Source organism: Puntigrus tetrazona, chromosome 16 (assembly GCF_018831695.1).
Source record: "Puntigrus tetrazona isolate hp1 chromosome 16, ASM1883169v1, whole genome shotgun sequence".
Classification (NCBI taxonomy): domain Eukaryota; kingdom Metazoa; phylum Chordata; class Actinopteri; order Cypriniformes; family Cyprinidae; genus Puntigrus; species Puntigrus tetrazona.
Genome location: NC_056714.1, coordinates 17504356 through 17526068, shown reverse-complemented (window position 1 = coordinate 17526068; position 21713 = coordinate 17504356). Strand labels below are relative to the sequence as shown.

Below are 21713 nucleotides of genomic sequence, written 5' to 3'. Positions count from 1 at the left end.
CTCGGCTGCAGGGAGAGAGAGAGAGAGAGAGAGAGAGAGGAGGAGAGAGAGAGAGAGAGAGAGAGAGAGAGAGAGAGAGAGGAAGAGGATCAGTCTTGATGTGTTTTAATGCATACTCTCTTCTTTAGTCCAATAGTATAAAGGTTGACCCTTTGGTCAGAGAAACAATTCCAACTGTTCCCAGCTACATAAAAAAAAAAAAAAAAAAAAAAATGTAAACACTCCTCTAATTTCAAGTAAGAGGAAATCAATGTCATCAAAATCCATTAGCTTCTACCCTGTATTGAATAACCATAGCCAAATATTACCTATAAAAAAAATAAGAAGTCAAAGGTTGGCTAGTTAGTGTGACCCTGTTATCTACTGCTGGTTGCTAAATGCGGGCAAAGAGCTCTTTCTCCATAAGTGACCATTCAAAAGTGAACTAAACATTAAACACAGAGTAAAAATGTTATGCAATTTGAAGGTTCAAAATAATTTAGACATTTTAATGTTTTTGAAAGTGATCGCTTATGCTTGATCAAAAAGCATAATGAATAATGATAATGAAAACAGCTCTATTGCAAAATATTACTGAAATAAAATAATCGTTTTTTTATGTTAATATTAATATTTTATTTTAAAGTGTTTTTTTTTTTATTATTTTCAATGTTGGAAAAAACGTTGCTTCTTTAAATGTCTATGAAAACTATATATATTTTAGAAGAAATAGCATTTTTTGCAACATTATAACTGTCTTTACCATCACATTTGATCAATTTAATGTGTTTTTGATGAATAAAACTATTAAGAATCAGAAATGTTTCTGAATCACCAATTTGCAAGAATTGCAAAATGTTATTATCTAAAAATAATAATAATAAAATACAAACTTTGATATGATATCAAGACCCAGTTATGATATTGTACAATTTGATATAATTGTGAACAGTTCTTTTTAATATTCATTAATATAGGCTAATAATGATTTTAAAATACAGTTTTTAAATATTATACCCATCCAAGCTTGGTAATGCTCGTGGATAACGGTCATTATTTTGAAGTACTGCAAGATTGATGGGTTTTTGTAACAAAAATATTTGTTCTATTGCTTTAAAGTGTTCTTCAGGAGACAGACCTTACTGTGTCTTAGTAAGTACAGGGCTGAAAGTGGAGGTGCATGTGGCCACAGCAGTGAGGTTACAAAGGTTTGAATGCTTTTGTGAGCTGATATCCCTTCACAGTCATTTATTGTGACCCTTACGAGAGGCAGGTCAGAGCAGTTTCAAGCTGCCCAGCAAGATGTGCCCTTATGGGTCAGGACAAGCTCTATCTGCTCTCCACACGTTTTGAGTTTAACCTCTACTAACCTTCTTCAACCGAGTGTTTGCGTGTGTGTGTGGAGCTGCATAGTGTCTCCTTGGTTTCTGTGAGCTGATGGTTTGCGTGTGTGTTACTTTTGAGAGATTCTTTTTTGAGCTTTCAGCCACCAGTGTTCCAGCACGACTCTGACATTTGTATTCAAAGCCAGTCGTTAACAGTTTGTATAATAGTCATAGCTCTGAGGTATGATATGAATGTCGCAGATCTCAATGTCAATTACGGGGAATTCTATAGACATCCTCAGATAACCTCTTTTTTCCTCTTGTAATACATTTACATTACAATGCATAGATAAATTAAAAGCATGTATAATTCTTAATAGTAGTGATTCCCAGCAATACCCAAAGTACTTCAGTAGATTCAATACTGAGTACTTGGAAAGTATGTGCTTTTGCTTTATTAAATAAAAAAAAAAAAAAGAAAGAAAGCCATCAATTAAAATTACAATGATCCTAAGTAGGAATGCACTGTAATTAAAATCATGGTCGATAAATGTAATTATTATAAATGTTAAGGTCGGTAGCTGATAAATGGCTGATAATACAATTCTTTGTCTAAATAAATTGAACATAATAGACTGTATAACAAAAATTATTATTTAAAACAATACAGTTTAGGTATCACAGCATTATAAATGTTCAGTGTAAAAACAAATGTTAATTTTGAGATAACAGGGTCCTTAAAATGTAATTGTTCAATTATTAGTGTTTTTGAAGATTAATTTAATAAATATTAATTACAGTTAAATGACACCAAAAATAAACTATGTAAAAATTAACTATGCACATGAACCCAATTAAATAAGAGAGCATTATTTAAAAAAATAAAACTAGGTCAATAATCAATATAGTATTGATATATTGTGAATCCCTATTTATAAGGGAAAGAAAACAATAAAGGATTCACAGTTTATACATTGAGGGAAATGCATGTGTTTTTAGTTTATTTATAATATTTATAAAGAATAATTTTCAAATTTAAAGAAACTATTTTTTAGTTTAATGTCAGTAAAAGTGCATGTGAGCATCACCGATGAGGCTATCAGGCAACATAAAATAAAAAAATGGTTGAAAAAAAAAACGCTGCCTTAGTGAATGTTTTAAAAATAGATCCAGCTGAACTCAGATCAGTGTTTAGTTAATTCTAGATTTGTCCTTCATCCCCCTTCAGAGAGCCCTGGGATGGTCAGATGGATAGAATTACCAAAACAGGATGCAACACAATAGCATCTCCCTCCCTCTCTCCCAACATTTGCCTATCCATCCTCTATCTCTATCTCCATATTTCATTCCTTTATATCCATTCCCTTCTTTAAGGAAAGAAAAAGAGAGACAGAAAAATTCAGCAAGAATGAGTGCAGCGAGAAGCTAGCACACAGCAGACAGGAAGCAGTATTGAGCCGACAATAAAATATATCATTATCAAATATATCAAACACGCATTCACAATAGAGCTGTTCTTGTGCTTTTAGCCATTGGATAAACTCACCTTCAACTGCAATCATTGCTTGATTCCACTTTCTCATGCTCATTCTGGTGGACATGCTTGTGTTACTTTGGAGAACAACTGCATGCAGAAAAAACAACAGTATAAACAGTGTGTAAACAGTGAGCTTTACATGCACTAGTGTGAATTAAACACATCTATTACAGTTTAGCAAATGCTGGACCCGAGCTTGTTACTCAGATCTGCCTCATTCAAAAAAGGATATTCCTTTTATCAAGCACCGGGACTTACTACACGCAGATAGCTAAATAATAAAAAAAGTCTTTAGCACAAATATTTTAAAATCACTCTACAGCTTGTCAATTACCAAGACGTTCCATTTAATTATAGTCTATTCTGTGTTACCATGGCATTAAACTCCCAGCTCTGTGTTTGTGATCAACTACTATCTGAGTACAGAGCGTTCAGAATGACTAACGCACAGGTACAACTAAAGTCATTTTGGTTAGACAATTATAGCATGTTGGAAGAGGAGATCTGGATTTGTAGAGAACACAACTAATGTGACATTATTTAAAAAAAAAAGACATTAGCACACACCTGGTACTCAGTTAATATTTTTGTTAACAAAAAACAACCATTAAAATAACCATCGGTTCACATAAAATTTACAATATCTACTTACTATTCTGCTTCCAAATTTTAATGCACAAAAAAAGTTCTAATGCAAATTGTTAGCTGGATTAACAAAAAAAGACGAGCATTTGTTTTAACACTAGTTTTATTGTCTGGATTCCAGATTTTTTTAATATGAGAGAGCACTGCTTTCTCACAGCTATTAAATTACATAACCAAGCCCTCAGCATACGCATATGAGAGATTTCCGTAACACACAGCTAGATCTTTGAGTAAAGCAAAGAGTGCTTGAATGATTTGTATAGACTAAAACTCTACCTATTAATGTTTTAAAGATATAATATTGTACAATATTTGTTGTATTTTAGAAACAATGTTTTGTAGTTTCACTATTTTTTAGTATTAAGCCTGAAAGCACTGGCCAAACTTTCTAAGGGAGAGAAAATTGACAATTATACCTGTAAGAGTGCCCACAAAGGTTGGGTTTACAGATGATTACAATTCTCACATCTTTCACCCAGCAGCACTGATGTGGTCAGCACCAACTGAGTTTGATTGTTTCAAAGAGCCATTCTGAAAAACCGACCTACTTCTTACAATGTTCTGTTCACACCACTTGGGCACACACAATGTGATGAATTTTGCCTTAAAAACAGTTTCTAAAGCACAAGCCGTCGATGCTGACCTAACATTGGCTCAATTTATGCATTTTCTAAAAATCTAATATTGCAATATTATGAGTTAGAGCATAATATTTAATCAATTATTGAAATTGACTTGCTTTTATTAGCTCATTTGATGATTTGCTTAAGTCTTAAGGAAGCACAGTCAATATGCTCTACTTAAAAGAAACACTTGCATTGAGAAGAGGTGCATTTTGTATTACAAGCACGACACGACAGAAACCACCAGTCACACTGAGTGGGCAATTTCAGATCCCTTATGAGAATCCTTAACATGTCACACTGAAGAGAATAAACTAAACAATGACATTACATCACCATCCTGATATGTATTCATCTGTTTGGGAGCGAAGCAGCAGTCCCACTTCATTCATTTTTGATTCTAATCCAGAAAGTCTGAAAACAAAAATAATATGTGGTTGTGGATGAACCTCAGCCCTCTTCTCTTGAGTGTCAGTACAATTTAATCAGACTCTGTTTTGCCGTCTTCATAAACTTAAAAAAAACCCACAATGCAAACATATGCTCAGTAAGCAGCATAAAGATTATACAGGTGCTTTTACATTAAAACCAGTGTTGAACAAGAGTTTATATATACTTAAGATGAACAGTTTTTCAGCGATCAAACAATTCAAGTATCGTTTTATATTATAGCCGTTCTTAATTATTAAAACATACACATTAGTAGTTGCATTTAAATATGCATCTTAAATATTTGAGAAGACGGGTTTCTTAGCAAGGTGACGGCACGTCTGTTCATTTAATCTTTTTCCTGATTCTTTGTCTTCACCCACCTTAGACCGCATCCAAACAGGGGCCAAAGGTGAAGCTGTCAGCTTCATCTACCAAGCGTCTTTCATTTCTGACATCATCTCCTGCTGAATGCAGCGCTGTTGGCAGGAATGCCATGGCAACCCTCCTCTGGTCCTCAGAGTGGCACATTACAGTCTAAACACAAGAGATCAGGAAAGAATTGAGAAGGGTGGCAGCTCACTAGCCAAATTGGCTCCTGCTAAGAACCAATGCACGGTGGTGGCTGGAAAAATAAGTATGTCACTGCACACAATTTGACACGGTTTGACACGATAGCTTTTACCTGTTTCCAACTGAGAACTGGCTGAATAGATAAATGGGGTCTTAAATGGCACAGCAAGTGGCATTTATGCTCAGAAGTTGTTGCCGATTGAAACGTTTCACAATTCATGATCTCTCTGCTATAGCAGAATGGGAACGTAAAACACGCTTAACAATTCAGGAAAACAATTAATATTGCAGAACCGCGAGTGTGTAAACAAACAACAAACCTACAACTCTCTACGACAGCAGCATAATTCACCCAAAAGAACATTTACTCCTTGAATGAACACCGACAGCCTCCCCAGGGTGAGCCTGGGCTTGATGGAGAAGATCTAGCTTGACAGAGAAGATTGGATTGGGACCACATAGTGTTTCTGGATGTTTAAACAACCCTTAACAGCCAAGGACGGATAGAGAAAACAGCGTAATCTAGCATTTCCAACAGGTACTGTTTCAGGTTGAAGCAGGGGGTAAAGAAGGAGCAAGAGGGATGGAGCGATGGCTGAGAGAGGCTTTTATTTTATATAGAAAAACTTATGGAAGCAACGGAAGTCGGTCACCTGTTTCAGTTTGACCATTCAATCAAAGTAGTGACTAATGTGAAGGGAGGTAGAACCTTCACTAATAAATGTATTAAATAGGTTAATTGTAATACATACTGTAGTTCTTTTTGTCTTGGTTATTTAAAAAAATTCCAGTTACATGTGCAACTCTGGTATAATACTCTATGGTGTGGTAGGCAACACTCAAATGAACCACAGCAATTAGTAGTAACTGAAATACTAATTTCAATCACTGCAAGTTTTCTTAAATTATATGCAATCCCAAACCTACTGATTTGGGATGTTCTAACTATAGGAAACTACAAACATCTAGCACCCCCTGCTGGGAAATCATCTATCATTTACCAAAATTCTCTTGAAGCACCAATTTCTTGTGTTCTGTATTTCCTAATAATAATAACAACAAATAATGACAACAATAATAATAATGTCACCCCCAGTGACAAAGCTTAACTGTCAGCAACCATCGCTCTACTCTTTAGCGTCATATAATCCTTCAGAAATTATTCTGATTTGCTGTTCAGAAAAAAATCTTATCATCCTTGCTAAAAACAGCTGATATATATATATATTTTTTTGTGTGTGGAAACCATGGAACACTACTCCTCCAAAGTACAAAATAATAAGATTTCTAAGTCAAAGAATCCTGAAGAAATATATCATGGTTTCCACAAAAATGTTAAGCATTTTTTACTGAAGAGAATGCTTCTACCGTTTTTTTTTATCGATAAAATGGGAAAAAAGCATATCAGAATTATTTCTAAAGGATCATGTAATACTGAAGACTGCACTAAAGGCTGCTGAAAATTAGTTTTCCCATCAAAGTAAATAAACACATTTTAAAAGATTTTCTAAAATCACAATATAACTTTCATACTGTAGTTTTGGTCAAAAAAAAAAACAAAAAAAAAAACCAAATGCGGCCTTCGTGAGCAGAAGAAAGTTCTTTTAAAAAGCCTTAATCCCTATCCTTAAATTTACCAATATTTCTGTCCCAGTAAATAAATGGGCTACCATTTAGTTGGACCTGACTGAAGTTGTAGTGCTTAGAACACGCTCATCTTCCTGTGACAAAGGCAGAAACTTTAGATGCTGGTTTGAGTGCAGAGGGATTCATTGGTTGAGTCATCTGATGCTTCTATAATCCAGGGCACCACATACAATGAGGAAAAGGATAAACATGATCTAGCTGAAGCACGCTCAAATACATCTTTCCCCGGGTCTTTTATATAAAAGCACTGATGTACAGAATGACAGCATGAAAGGACACAGTTTAAGTGAAAATGGATTTCTAAAGAGAGAACAACTCCGTTGTTTCCATGGCAACAGGAGACTGCACAAACAATACTGTGGTCCTCCATTGGTCCATCGTTATTCAGCTGCATGGCAGGAAAATACTAACGCAAAAAGGAAATTGTTTTTATATTAGTAGTACTAGCAGATGTGTTTTGATCTCACTCACCTTTTCAAAATAATCACCTTTGGTTTACACGCGAGTGAACAAGAAAAATCACAAAGCAAATTGTGTAATGAACACTGACATAGAAGTGAGGGGTTACTCGCATGTTTTTTTTGTTGAGGGAGAGATAATCTTGTTTAACAATGCCTGTAAAATGAATAAAAACAAAACACAAAGATAGCAATTTACAAACATCCTTTTATTAAAGAGTAGGAAAACCAACTATCACCACAGGGTGAATGTTTAAACAGTTCCACGTGAACTTTTTTTTTTTTTTTTTAATCACCACCTGTAACACATAATGTTACAATATAAATGTGTACAGAAAATCTTGCATATTCTAATGAAATCAGAATGATACAAAACCCTGTTGTGAAAAAGAAAAGACAGCTTATAGAAATATTAACTAGCGAACTTTTATTTGAGGTGTGATTAGTGTCTATTTAATGCGTGTATTCAATGGAACTGCTTATCAAATAATGTGAAACTTTTTTTTTTTTTGAAACAACATCATGCTGGACTACTAAAATAAGTTTCCCTCGTAAGCACCACAAGCCTTCGGAAAGCTTTCAATTCTTTCTTGTTCAGTAAGACTGTGGGAAAAATAATGATTGTTTAATTAGTGTAACAACCTGGAAGTCAAAGGTTCCTAAGCAGCTCTGGGGGACGCAGTGACTATATACAATTAGTTCAAGTCCGCTGGAGTCAATCAATGAGGACAAATAGCCCTGTAACAGAGCAGTCTATCCGCAAGTCAGACTTCATGCTCCATTAGTAAGGGTTGAACTAAGAAATATGCAGTGGAGCTCAATCACAAGCTGTCACCCAAATCCACCTCAGCCATATATGCGTCCAGCTCGGCATCCAGATGGCTCTTGGTCATGGACATGTACTCGTCCAGTTGTTCATCCAACTGCTCCCGAGAAGGAATCTGGTGGCTGTCAAATCTGGCCCGGCCTGAATGCACCCTACTGACAGGCATGAAATGGCCACCTGCAGATACACAGGTGGAAACTACAGTTCGTTTATAGCTAAAACAGAGTGACGGTTATGTCTGAAAACATTTCCATGTTCTGAATCGAATCATATCACTTCAGGGAGGTGACAAATATGCATGATATTCTTACAGCATGAATAAAAAATAAAAAAAAGAGTGAAACTCCTTCTGTTTTTTTTTTAGTGCTCAGAGCTGTTGAGCTGAGTGAAATTCAATAATCAAGAAATCTATTTATCTGCACCACTTGAAAAGAAACTGAATTTCCATAACCAGGTAAATTACTGCAATTTTCACTGATCTTCACTGAATGCATTAAACATGTCAACAGCCAAAAAAGCTAATGGCACTACGTTTTTACATGCATAAAATGCAGGCAATTCTAATGATATTTGGCATATATTTTAGTGGCTTTTTTATGGCAGGATATTTCATCCGACGGAGTAATTTGCTTAATAAACCAGTGTATGATTAATGTATAAAAGATTAGCCAAAAAGAAACAAAAATTCTAAGGGGTTATAACATAAGGAATCAAATGTCCTTAACCTTTTGAGATTTTTTTTAAATCACTGGCACTGCACTAATACAGCAAAACGCAATTTTAAAAAAATCTTTTTTGTCCATAATGCCACACAAAATCAACAACCCAGATATACACATCAGCAACAATTAATCAGCTGCTCAGACAATAGGCCTGCCCAATTACAAAGAAGTTAAATATGCTGGATAGTAACTATTTACTATAACAGTGACATGGAAAAGTTTGTAGCTGGACGTGGCACCTGCTGCTCTGCATTTCCTTCTCTTAGAAGAGAGTTGCTTAAGTTTATGCTTAACAAATTTCGTAATCATTTTGGTCGTGAAAATAGCAATTTCAGTGCGAAATGTATCATCAGGGTGTTATTTTTGTGTGGCAGTAAAGTAACTAGAGATGTGAAGATGGCAGCATGCAATTTAAATACTTCCCGGGGCCAAGAATTGAACTCAAGTACCCCTCCATTGTGGATTATACAGAAAAAGTATTTGAATTATGTGCATTTTATTGGGTTTTTTTATTGCATTGTTTTTTGTTTTCATTTACAACTGCTTTTATCCCCGCTTTAAACACACCACAATCCAATTTGTCATCTGTTACATACCAGACTTTTAAAGGACTACTTCAAAGTCCAAAAGTATTGAAAATCAAAGTGTGAGTGAGTTCTCCGCATGCTTGTTTTTTTCACTTTTCATGGCCACTTAAGCCAAACACAGAAAATATGTCAAGTAAACAAGTGGTCATGTACAAATACTGTTAAGTGTGGTTACAGGGACAGGTATTACAAACCTCCATGTTCTCACCTGTCTTTCCAATGGCTCCTCCCCCTCTGTTTCCCACTGGTCCAGTCCAATTCCCATTTCCTCCTTGCTGTTGCTGGCTCCACCGCTTCTGAACGCCTAGAGAGGAGACTACTCCTCGCAGACATCTCATGTCTGCACAACAAAACACGCATACATGCAAGTACACAATATAGCGCGAAGCTGATGTGTATCTAATCAACTCTCTCACTCACTTCCCCTTGCGTAAAATCCTCTGATCAGTCCTCTTCTGCCACCCCCGCCACCTCCTCTCACTTGCCCCCTCAATCCCATCATGCCCCCTCTCCCCGTGGGACAGCCGAGTCTCGCCTTCACGCTCACTTTGAACAGTTGATTATTTATATTCTGCAGAGAGGAAGAGTCACAAAACTATTTAGTCTACTATGAGAGAACATCAGCTCTGAGAGTCGTGCATTTCGTCAAACAGAATGTGCCTGACAGATGTGTTATGGAGGGCGGCCAGCACAGAAGGTCTGTCGGCCATCTCCAGAGCCAGGCGCTGGTTCTTCAGCGAGGCCGCGGTCTGCTTGTTCACTGAGGCCGAGATGTCCACCACGTCTGCCGGCTGATGCTTCAGCAAACTGGTGAAGCTTCGGGGAGACGCACAAGACAACAGAGGATCACTCCACAATATTTCACTGGACGCACTGTACAGAAATGCACCTCTGGACTGCGTTTCGACTTGTTCTCACCGGTCGTGCAGAGAAACGGTGCATGTGCTGATCAGGGTGATCTTTTGGGGATCCTGGGGATTCATTTTCACATCCAGTGTAAAAGTCAGGCTTTCAGACAAACATATGCTAAAAAGGCAGAATGAGAAGTTACCCCACGCAGTGCGCACCCGGGCCAGAGCTAGCTCAGCACTAAACTCATATGAGCGGAACAAAACTTAGCAAACATTTTAACGACAGAAGTTAACAGAAAACTCGCATATTTTAATATTTCGGCTAGAAACGTTGCTTATAAAATCCCGTTTATTGATTTACCGCCAGTCAGTTTGGCATCAAAGCAGTCGCACAGCACAACGTTAGGTTTTGCTCGGATGTTTCGTGCCAGGTGTGCGGGGTTTGAGACGGTGCTTCACCGAAGATGCTGTGCTTCGGCTGAATGTTTACCGCCCTCTACCGGACAGACTGGCGCATGCACACCTCAGTCTGCTTCAAAGAGTAACTTAATGTACTACTTAAATATGATATGCATAATATTTTTGTATAACGTTTTAAATAAAATATTTCACGATTAGAGTGAAGATGTATGTTTAAGCCTTAAGAGAAGCAGTGATCTATATTGTGTATCGCATTAAATACATGATTTTTGTTTAAATCAAAATTAAAACGACCCAGTTAAGGGTTTCTTATTGATCCACAGTGTTAATAATCAAACCTAAGGTGAAATCTGCATAGATTTATAAATTAGGTGAGTCAGCTCGCTTTTTAAGCAGGGTTATAGTTCTCGTGACTTACTTTACTTTTATTTGTTTTCTACGGTACGACTTCGAGCAGCGAAACTGCACGATATTCCTTTCACAAAGTTTTTACATATATTTTTTATTTTATTATTTTGATTCATAACTTATTACTAGTTATTGATTGTTTCTTTGTTTGTTTCGTTCGTTTTACATTGCATCGCAATGCATTATATTATATAATTGTGGTCATTGGCATTGTCTCCGTTTCAGATTTCAGTTGTGCTGCATTTTATTTTTAATGTAGAACCCTACATTTGTCACCAGGGGAGTTACCTCTCTCTCTCTCTCTCTCTCTCTCTCTCTCTCTCTCTCTCTCTCTCTCTCTCTCTCTCTCTCTTCTTGTGCATAAACGAGCAACTACTTCGAGCGAGTCAGACGTGCAAACACAGAAGAGTACGCACACGTGACACTTAACTGCATTGTAAGTAGTCCTTATATTGACTTACATGAATTTGTTGTTTGTGTTTTATGTATTTAGCAATACACAGTTGTGTCAGTAACTATATACGATCTCAGAAAGAGTGAAACCGAATAAATACGCGTCTGAGTCAGGAAGTAACTTTTCGGAGTTTCCCATTTAAGTTGAGAGTGATGGACGCGTCTTTTATTGAATGTCATATCAGTTCAATTCTTTAAGTTTTCATACTTAAACGATGGTGTGTTTTCGTGCGACTGCCTATTAAGTTACTTGAAATTAAATCCCATTCTCCACATCACCTGTGCAGCAATGTCAGTTTGAATGCCCAGTCCTGAGTCCTGTGGTTACATTCATCTATTCATATACATTTTCTGTATTGCTTTGAAGACGGTATAATGGCCACAGAAGTTTTTGGATCTCTTTAATACATAAAAAAAGTTTGACAAGAAACTTTCTGTGAAATGTTCCGAGTGCTCGTTCTTTCGTCACATGATTTTATGGGTTTATATCCAATGCCGTGACATGCATACAGTTATTCAAGCGTATCTGAAGCGTCCAGGCCAGATAAATATACCATTTTTTCTTTCCTTCTCTTCTAAATTAGTGGGAGCAGAATGTCTGTGAATGCGCCCAGCAGCAGTGATGCATGTTTAAGCATCGTTCACAGCCTGATGTGCCACCGCCAGGGAGGAGAGAATGAGAGCTTCGCCAAGCGTGCCATCGAAAGCCTGGTAAAGAAACTCAAAGAGAAAAGAGACGAGCTCGACTCCCTCATCACTGCCATCACCACAAATGGAGTTCATCCAAGCAAATGTGTCACCATACAAAGAACGCTGGATGGACGTTTACAGGTCAGAGCACTTTCGGCCCACATCATCATCTGTTTTTGACTCATAATAATCATATTTAATGAAAATCAAACAACGAGGAGTAACAGTTTACAGTATGTAAAACCATGCTAAACAAGTGCCTAACCCTGTTAAAATCTGGTATGGAGCCGGTCTGGTTGGTCAACCAAAATATCCAGGTGAAACTTAGCTGCCAACACGTGACTAGTCAGTTACTTATACCCTCGATTTCACAGACAAGGCTTAAGCCTAGTCCTAGTCTAAAATGTAAATCTGTGCTGTTTTAAATGAAAGAGCTTGCACGGACTAACCTTAAAACATGACAGTGCCTTTTTTGTCTTAAGATGCACAGCAATTATGCTTTTTTATGTTTATAAAAGTTACTAATTGAACTATGGCCTAATCCTGATTTAGGCTAAGCCCTGTCTACGAAACCAGGCCTTGATGAAGCTGGTTGACAAAGAGAGCAAGTTAAACTAGTAAAGAAGTCTGCTGGGGAGACAAGCATCCCAGGCTGGTTGCCAGTATTAAAAACAAGTCATATATGAACCGGTGTTGCTATTTTTTAACTTAAACTAAAACTATTAAAGTTGTTAATGGATTAAATCAAATTCTGAAATAAAACACTTTAAAGAGAGATACAGAAATATTTCCTTGACAACTAACTAGAGGCAGAGTAAAACAGTGAAATTAGAGAAGTAGGTTGAGGTACTAAAATTGGTCAAAATAAAACTGAATTTGAATTTGAAATGACAAAAAAGCATGTAACAAAATTACTAAAACTGAAACTAAAATTGAAATGAAAGCGGAAAATAAAAGCCAATTCAGTGTAATAATATTAATATTATAATATTACATAGATGATACAGAAACAATACTGAAACTTGCATGTTCAGCAATGCTGTTTTTTTCAGCAGGGTAATTTATTGTATACCAGACCGTTGGTATCATCTTACACATAAATAGACTGTTATTGTGGAAAAGAGCAATCATTTTTCAGTGTTAATTATTTCTCTGAATGTGACTGACATTGTGTAAACAGGGTATGTGGCCAGTTCTCCACTTCAAATGAAATCTGAACATAAACAATATCAAATAAAGCTCCTGAATGTCAGCGTTAATTACATGTCAAAATACTGAAAAAGACAGCAAATCTTTCCTAGAGGTTCCATGCCGCTTCCATGACAGACAGGCTTTGCTTGTGTCATCTACATTACGATGAATTTTCAAGAACATAATTAGCTGAAATAGCCAGTTGACCCAAAAAGCGTGCATAAACACTTTTACCGACAAATAAACAGTTGCATCATATCGTAGTGCTTTCTAATACAGTGTGACATTTTGTTATGTGATCAGTTTTCACATTTAAGACCAAAAGTCTGGCAGACGTTCACCTCTGCGGCATTTCTAACCATCAGAGGAGGAGAATCGAGGTATGAGTGATGTTAACATGGAATCTTTTCTCCCAAAATAGGCATTTTGTGATTTGAGAGAGAAGAGAGGCCCGTGGAGAGCGAGACAGAGAGTTTTCCCTTCCCCCAGCTGTAGACGGGGAGAGAGGCGGGTGGAGGGCGAGGAACGGTTGTTTTGTCTGAAACACAGGAAAGGGGCGGGGCTAAGCTTAAGCCTGTCTGTCTCGCAGTCTGTGTATGTAGGAGAGAGACGACTGTGTCAGTATTTGAAGCATGAGTGCAATGTGTTCAAGTAGGACGTGTATGCAACAAGCTGTAAATGCGTGTGAGCTTCAGTATGGATTTGAGCTGAGCTCTGTTTCATGTCAAGCACAGCTATTAGGATTTGTTAGTGGAGAAATGCGATGTTTACGAAAATGAGAGAGTTCTGAGAGTTTAATATGGTGCTCTGTCTGTGTGTGAGTTTGTAAAAACGTAATGGGTTTGGCAGTGGACCAGCTCTGTCTCTGTCTGTGAGCCGACTGTCTCGCTCAGGAAGGTCAGTCTCCTGGGTGGAGAATTGTAAGTCATTCCAATAGCAAATGAGGTCACAATGTGTTCATATGCACTCACATATGATTTAGAGAAGATGGTCTGACATCAAAGTCAAATGTTTCTCTGTACTTTTTATCTTCTGTGTTTCTTTTTTGATAGAGCATCCCTGACATCAGACTTGTCCATACAAAGGTTTGACCATTCTTAAGCCTTGGCTGGTTATTATTCTGTATGGATCATAGTGGTCACAGAAGCTCTTTAAATCTTTAGAATCAAATGTAATTCTGTAGCTTGCTTTGTGTAGCAACAACAAAAATGAACATAAATGATAATATCTGTTGTTATCTAAATATGTAATACAATAAAATTATAGTGTAAACATATATAAAACATATTTTCTTTAAAACTAAATAGGCTATAACTGGAAAGAAACTAATTTATTTCTTATGCAGAAGTGTGAGAATAATGAGATTTTAATACAGTTAGAAGAATGCATTAAATTGATCAAAAGTCAAAGAAAAACAATGTTACATTTGTACTTTTCTAAATTTTCTATTCATCAAACAATCATGGAAAAAATATATCATAGTTTCCTGCAAAAATATTAAGTAGCACAAATGTTTTGAATATTGAAATCAGCATATTCGAAGGAAGACTGGAGAAATGGCTGCTGACAATTCAGCTTTTCCATCACAGAAATAAAAAAAGAAAATAAAATTCTATATATATATATATTTCTCTGTACTATTGTTTCTATTGATTAAAGCTAATTCACTTGACATTCTCCCAAAAAATTAATGGCATTAATAGTAATTATTATTTTGAGCCCTATTTTTCACAGTGGTTTTAAGGTCTATTAAACAGAGATGAGAGACCATGATTGTCACATTTTCCAGTTGTGTTTTACATCACATTACAGCATCAGTCTACTATTTCGTTTGGCAAAAACTGTAACAAGCTGATCTATTTCTAAGCCATTAGTTATGTCTTTCTCGTGAGCCAAAGTCATCAAATTAATTTTTCTCTCTGAGAATGGTTAGGACTCGGGACAGGGTGGAGAATGAATATGATACTGAGGATAAGTGATTATCAGTGCATGCACTCCAGAAAATATTCTGCTCAGTGCAGTAATAATAACAATTAATAGATATAAGGAGATCAAAATGACGAACAAAAATTTCAACAGAATATAGAGAAGTCAGTAGGTAGAAAATCAAGAGGTCTGAACATGCAAGTTTCAGATAGTTGAGAACCCCATAAAGCTGTGTATTTTTTTCTATTAAGCAAATCCACCCGCTTTGTGAGGATTCTTGTATGTTGACATCAAGTGTTGCGATTGCTCCTCAGGTGGCTGGGCGGAAGGGTTTCCCTCATGTCATATACGCTCGTCTGTGGCGATGGCCGGACCTTCACAAGAATGAGCTCAAGCATGTCAAGTTCTGCCAGTATGCATTTGATCTGAAGTACGATAACGTGTGTGTGAACCCCTACCACTATGAGCGCGTGGTGTCCCCTGGGATCGGTGAGCATGTTACTAAAAACACAAAATCTCAAACTAAATAAACATTTTTTTATATAGAAAATATTTTGATAAAAAACAGGGCAATGATTATTTGACTCTATATGTTTTCTTTCTTCTTAGTTGGATTCAGTTTGCCAAACACAGGTGAGTGGAGCTCTGAGTAAATAGTGGAGGACATTAGCGCTTGTGTTTCTTCTCCACATGTGAAAGAATGTCTCAAGCATTCATCGGGGCTAATCGCTGATGGCCCTGATCGCTATGCTGCTGGCAGCCAGCCTTTAATCAGACAGAGACTGCCATAAAATGTGTCAGATCGAGACATGCAAGGACTTGCCTTGCAGTGAAAGAGAACAGGGATAGGAGTTTGGAGAGGAGCTCAAAGATGTTTTGACGCTCGTTCTCGTCCCTTAGGCAGGCTGATAAAAGAAGAGCACATACATGACTGCATCCAGATGGAGGGTCCGTCGAGTATGACTTTACAGCAAGACCATCATCCTCCAGATCACTACAGCCCACAGCCGCTGAGACTGATCTCCCCAGAGCCGCCCCAGCGAACCACTTCCTCGGTCACTCTCTACCCCAGCCTGCCCCTCTCTCCACCCTGTAAGTACAGCAAAGCATGGAGTGAGAGGTTTTGTCACAAAGCAGTGTTGGCAGTGTAATCATAAAAAATATTTTCATTTAATTTAATTAGTTTCATTGCAATTTATTAATTTATTATATTGGATTGATTGTTTACTGATAAAAAAAATAGGGTATGCGTAATAACATTTTTTACAATCTACTGGTTAGTGTTTAGTGTTAGTAGTAAGTTGACATGCTGTTTAAAAATATATCTATTTTTATTATAATGAGATTATCAATCCCATTTTTTCTCTAACTCTCTTTCTAAAGCAAGTGCTTCCAGGTTGTCAATACAAGCAGAACGTCCCGAGGGACTGTTACAGATCGCCTCCCCAGCTGGACGGGCCTTGACCTCCAGCTCTCCACCTTCCACCCCAACACACAGTCACGCACCCACACACAGCCAGCCTTCGTCCCAGCAGCCCTCCGTCAGCCAGAGTGAATACAGCACGTCCAAGCACACACAGACACAGGGGTCTTACCACAGTGAGTTCTTTTATAAATCACATAGAGTCACATATGTATGTAATGTTGACCTTGTTGAATATTATGGTAATAATTTATTTTGATGGTCCCTTATGAACATTCTGTTGACAATAAGTAACTCTGCACCTACATGCCAACTAACTTTCATTAGAGTATAAGTAGACTGTCTGATTATTATGTGCTAACTCTTGTGATGACAGACTGACTATAGGCCACTTTTTGTGAACATGTCAACTTATTATAACCCTAACCCTACCAGTCTACTAATAGTCTACTAACACTCTAATGAAAGTTAGTTGACATGTAGGAGCAAAGTTAATTATTATCAACAGAGTGTGCATAAGGGACCATCAACATAAAGTGAAACCAATATTATTGTTAAGACTTCACAAGTTGTAAATGTTTGTAAGGTATTTCAAAAGGCTGATCTATAAAACTATGAAGTCATATTTATTGTGTATTTTAAAACATCTCAGCAACAACCTGGACTGGGACCAGCACAGCCTCCTATACTCCTGCTGGATCACAGCAGAATGGGCGGAGTCATCAGCAAGGACCTCCCCCTCACACTAGCCACTTCTGTATGTACAATTAAATGTGTCATGTCCAAATGCTTTTTGTAAAATGTAAATGATGATAATTGTAAAGCGATTTAATAATCTCATGTAATAAATAAAATATACAAATTCATTTTATGTAATAATGAGTTATTCAAATGAATAGTTTACCCAATAATGAAAATTACGACATACTCACTGTTCAGTATTTGCTTTGGGTAAAATATGCTGTAATTTTTCCTTTAAATTTAAAATGTAATTTATTCATGTGATGACAAAGCTGAATTAAAATGTCTAAAGAAATCTTCTACAGTAGTTTATATATACAATGTATAAACATAATATGTATTAAAATGTATCATAAAATATAATGCATTTTGTAAATGTTACATAACGATTATATACAATGATGGCTCTTGATGTAATGATATAAATTATATGAAATATAATTATATGATAGCAATTTATACATCTCACTGTGATCTTTACACTCATTTTGTTTTTAATTGTGTTAATGTTATTTTTATCATGTTATCAGGGTCTCAGCATCACACACCAACCTCGTACCCTCAACCAGTTTCAAACCATCCAGGTACAATACACACACACACACACACACACACACACACACACACACTCACTCTCACACACACACTCACACTCGCATGCACTCTGCATTAAATTAGTGCGTCATTTGTTTGTGCACTGCAGGCCCAGAGTTCTGGTGCTCAATCTCTTACTTTGAGATGGACGTGCAGGTCGGGGAGATGTTTAAAGTTCTAGCCAATTGTCCTGTGGTGACAGTGGACGGATATGTGGACCCTTCAGGCGGGGACCGCTTTTGTTTGGGTCAGCTGAGCAATGTTCACAGAACTGATGCCAGTGAGAGAGCACGGTCAGTGTGCATTCAACATAATACTTGTACACATTCATTCACCGCCCGAGATTTCATTTTTGATCACCATCTGCCCAACAGGCTTCACATCGGTAAAGGTGTTCAGCTGGAGTGCCGTGGGGAGGGGGACGTGTGGATGCGTTGCCTTAGTGACCATGCTGTATTCGTGCAAAGTTACTACCTGGACAGAGAGGCAGGGAGAGCGCCAGGGGATGCTGTTCACAAGATCTACCCAGGGGCCCTCATTAAGGTACATCTTTAATGACGTCACTCTTTAGCGCCGCTTCTGTTTTTTTGCAATCAAAACCAGGGGAACAACTTTATGCCAGTCAACTTTTTTTGAAATTGTTTCAGAAGACAAGCGTAATCAGTAAATTTAAGCATGAAGTTGTTGACAAGACTAAAATATGTGGATCAGTGAGTGTTAGTGAAGTAAGAGCAGTTTGTTCCTCCAGGTGTTTGATCTTCGTCAGTGTCACAGGCAAATGCAGCAGCAAGCGGCGACTGCGCAGGCAGCTGCGGCTGCACAAGCTGCAGCGGTGGCTGGGAACATCCCGGGGCCTGGCAGTGTTGGAGGAATCGCTCCAGCCATCAGTGAGTTGCTGGTCCCATCAGTCTCTTGAACTTTTCCTAAAACATCCAGACTGTTTTGTTTACTCTGTGGTGCCAGTCTTTCCTGAACGGCTTTTCATTAGCAGTGCACTGAGTAGAAATCCCCACAGTAAAACAAGTAATTTACCCAATTTCGTAGTCCGAATTGAACATGATGGGAGGAAAAACATGTGTACAGTATAATAACTCCAATGAAGTTGATTTAGAGAATCAAAAACTTACAGCCTACAGACCAGCGTAGTTCAATTCATGAACAAATTACTTTTTATGAACTGGTTCTTTTTACTGAAGCAAAATTAAATTAAAAACATACAGAGTGACCGGTGTAGTTCAGTCCATGAACATTTAACTCTTATGCACTGGTTCATTTTAGCGAATTAAAAACATACCAGTGTAGTCCTATTCACAAACTATTGACTCTTTTGAAGAAGTCCTTTTTACAAATGATTCAAAAGACTTCTTTATTAATCACATAGCAATTAATCTGCATAGTTTTGACTTTGTTGATCATTTTCTAAATGATTTGTGTATTGTACCAAGCTCTAAGCTTACAATTTATCGCTGAGAAATAATTTTTGGCATAATTATGTAAGCAATATTAGCACTACAATGTAAATATTCCCAAATCAGTCAAGTCATGACCTTTTGAATAAGGCCTAATCTTAAAATAATGCCTTTCAAAAACGCACTTGCTACACTCACTCTTCCTCATACATTATCACAGGTTTGTCGGCGGCAGCCGGGATTGGCGTTGATGACCTCAGACGTTTGTGTATCCTGCGGCTAAGTTTTGTAAAGGGCTGGGGACCTGACTACCCTCGACAGACCATCAAACAGACACCGTGCTGGGTGGAAGTTCATCTGCACCGTGCCCTGCAGCTGTTGGATGAGGTCCTGCACACCATGCCCCTCGCTGACCCCGGACCTGCCAACTGACCCAGAGACTTCCAAATAGACAAGGCCTGCCACAAAAACAGAGAGGACGATAGACAGAGAGAAGGAGAGAATCACACACCTGCACAGGCAAACAGTGACTCATAGTACCACATACACTTAAGCCTTCACATACGCTGTCTTTCCACAGCCTTGGCCGGCAAAGTGCCTCTGAACTGACCAGTGTTTAGTCCACTCTTGGGTGCTGTTGACCTGGTTGTCATGGTAACACAGACCAAAGGCCCTGCTGATGAGTTCACACTAATGGAGGTCCAGAAGAGGTGAAAGTAAGTTGGTTAAGAGGGAGAGAGAGATTCATATGATAGCACGATTAATATGCTCAATCTTCAGAGACTCAAGTATGGATATTAATGGTATTTTTAACCCTTTAACAGGCAAAATTTACATAAAGGTATTATTTAAAACAAAAAAAGAAACACATTTAATATATATATATATATATATATATATATATATATATGTGTGTGTGTGTATATGTGTATATATATATATATATATATATATATATATATATATATATATATATATATATATGTATATATTAATGTGTGTGTGTATGCAGATATTAACTGCACTTTGCATACACGTTAATATTAGTATTTACTACTTCTAATCCTTACCTTAACCAACATTGCAGTTGTCCTGGGTCTCTGAGGGTTAAAGCTCTGACTCAATCTGATTTATCATAGTTTTTAAAGTTTCAGCTAATCTGAATGTTGAGTGCAGGCAGTATGTCCAGGAATAAATGCATTTCTTAAATGGACAGTATTCTACAAGGCAGTATATTTTATCTGAAAAATCTTGAAATGAGACCAAAGAATCTGCAGTTTTAATGACATTCGACTTATGAATGCCATAATAGTTTATAATTCAGTGATACAGAGATAGTTGGAGACAGTGGGATTTTTGTCTGCTAACCTATACACGAGGGATATATTAAACAGTGCTGAACTATATGCTAAAACAGTTTGACACTTCATACATGCTAAAAAACAATGTCAGAAGTACGGACACCTAGTGGTTATTTCAAATATTGCATTCACTCATACACAGCTTTGCATTTTTGGTTTAATACAAACTTTATTACAAACTGTATTTAATTCGAGGATTCTGTGAGAGGATGTGCTATATTCTGAATATATTCATGACAAAATGTATGCCTCCAAGAGAGTTCTACATAACTATATTCAGATTACAACGTGCTCGCAAGTGCCTTATTGCTTACATAAAAGAATCACTATAATATAAAAATACTAATATTCTAAATTCAGCAGCATTCATCCGCTAGAAGATATATGACATATGGCATACTAACAACAATCACAGATAACAACTTTATTGATACTTACTTTATATCACCCTTCTGGCCTCAAGGAATAGCAAAGGGTCCATAGGCTGGGATTTACCAAACCTTTTTGTCAGTCGAACCCCTTTGACCTAAAATATTTACTTGAAGCACCCTTTATAAGGTATAAGTTAAAAACATGTTTGCATGTTCACAGATATCTGTTAACAGTTAATGGTCACACGACATGCAAGTAAACAAATAAAATATGTAACTTTTTAGTACGTTGTTTGAACTGGTTTTTTTTTTGTTTGTTTGTTTTTTTTTTTTTTACAATTTTAGGATTTTATTAATTATTAGCTTTTCATCAGCGCATAAATCCCCTGCAGTTTTCTCATTCATGAACCCCATTATGAAAAACCCTGCAACCGTATCATAAAAATAGTCCTATTCCATATTTTTGACATCCTGAATATCGCATAGGGAAGTATTCATATCCATGTGTTTTCTCATTCCTAATT

At 37.1% G+C, this 21713-nt stretch overlaps 2 protein-coding genes across 2 annotated transcripts; one reads left to right on the top strand and one right to left on the bottom strand.

Moving 5' to 3' along the window:
* Window positions 1-7406: 7406 nt before the first annotated feature.
* chtopb (chromatin target of PRMT1b) lies at window positions 7407-10711 on the bottom strand. The gene is made up of 6 exons (XM_043261493.1): window positions 10564-10711; window positions 10270-10377; window positions 10017-10167; window positions 9772-9922; window positions 9560-9691; window positions 7407-8219 (listed from the first exon to the last, which is right to left on the bottom strand). The coding sequence occupies exons 2-6, from the start codon at window positions 10332-10334 to the stop codon at window positions 8038-8040; spliced, it is 681 nt and encodes a 226-aa protein (XP_043117428.1). The 5' UTR covers window positions 10335-10377; window positions 10564-10711; the 3' UTR covers window positions 7407-8037.
* A 667-nt stretch (window positions 10712-11378) lies between these two features.
* On the top strand, window positions 11379-21686 carry smad10b (SMAD family member 10b). Its single transcript, XM_043261462.1, has 12 exons — window positions 11379-11466; window positions 12068-12314; window positions 15605-15779; window positions 15900-15923; window positions 16191-16382; window positions 16674-16889; window positions 17366-17470; window positions 17985-18038; window positions 18158-18341; window positions 18423-18591; window positions 18797-18935; window positions 19678-21686. The coding sequence occupies exons 2-12, from the start codon at window positions 12078-12080 to the stop codon at window positions 19887-19889; spliced, it is 1707 nt and encodes a 568-aa protein (XP_043117397.1). The 5' UTR covers window positions 11379-11466; window positions 12068-12077; the 3' UTR covers window positions 19890-21686.
* Window positions 21687-21713: the final 27 nt, after the last annotated feature.

Bases quoted from the DNA above. Each gene is read 5' to 3' on its own strand.
- chtopb (XM_043261493.1), bottom strand. From the start codon at position 10,334: ATGAATCCCCAGGATCCCCAAAAGATCACCCTGATCAGCACATGCACC. The intron at 9,923-10,016 runs GTCAGGCACATT...TCCTCTCTGCAG, and splicing joins CCGCCCTCCATAACACATCT to AATATAAATAATCAACTGTT. The intron at 9,692-9,771 runs GTGAGTGAGAGA...TTTGTTGTGCAG, and splicing joins AGGATTTTACGCAAGGGGAA to ACATGAGATGTCTGCGAGGA.
- smad10b (XM_043261462.1), top strand. From the start codon at position 12,078: ATGTCTGTGAATGCGCCCAGCAGCAGTGATGCATGTTTAAGCATCGTT. The intron at 18,039-18,157 runs GTACAATACACA...TGTGCACTGCAG, and splicing joins ACCAGTTTCAAACCATCCAG to GCCCAGAGTTCTGGTGCTCA. The intron at 18,342-18,422 runs GTCAGTGTGCAT...TCTGCCCAACAG, and splicing joins GATGCCAGTGAGAGAGCACG to GCTTCACATCGGTAAAGGTG.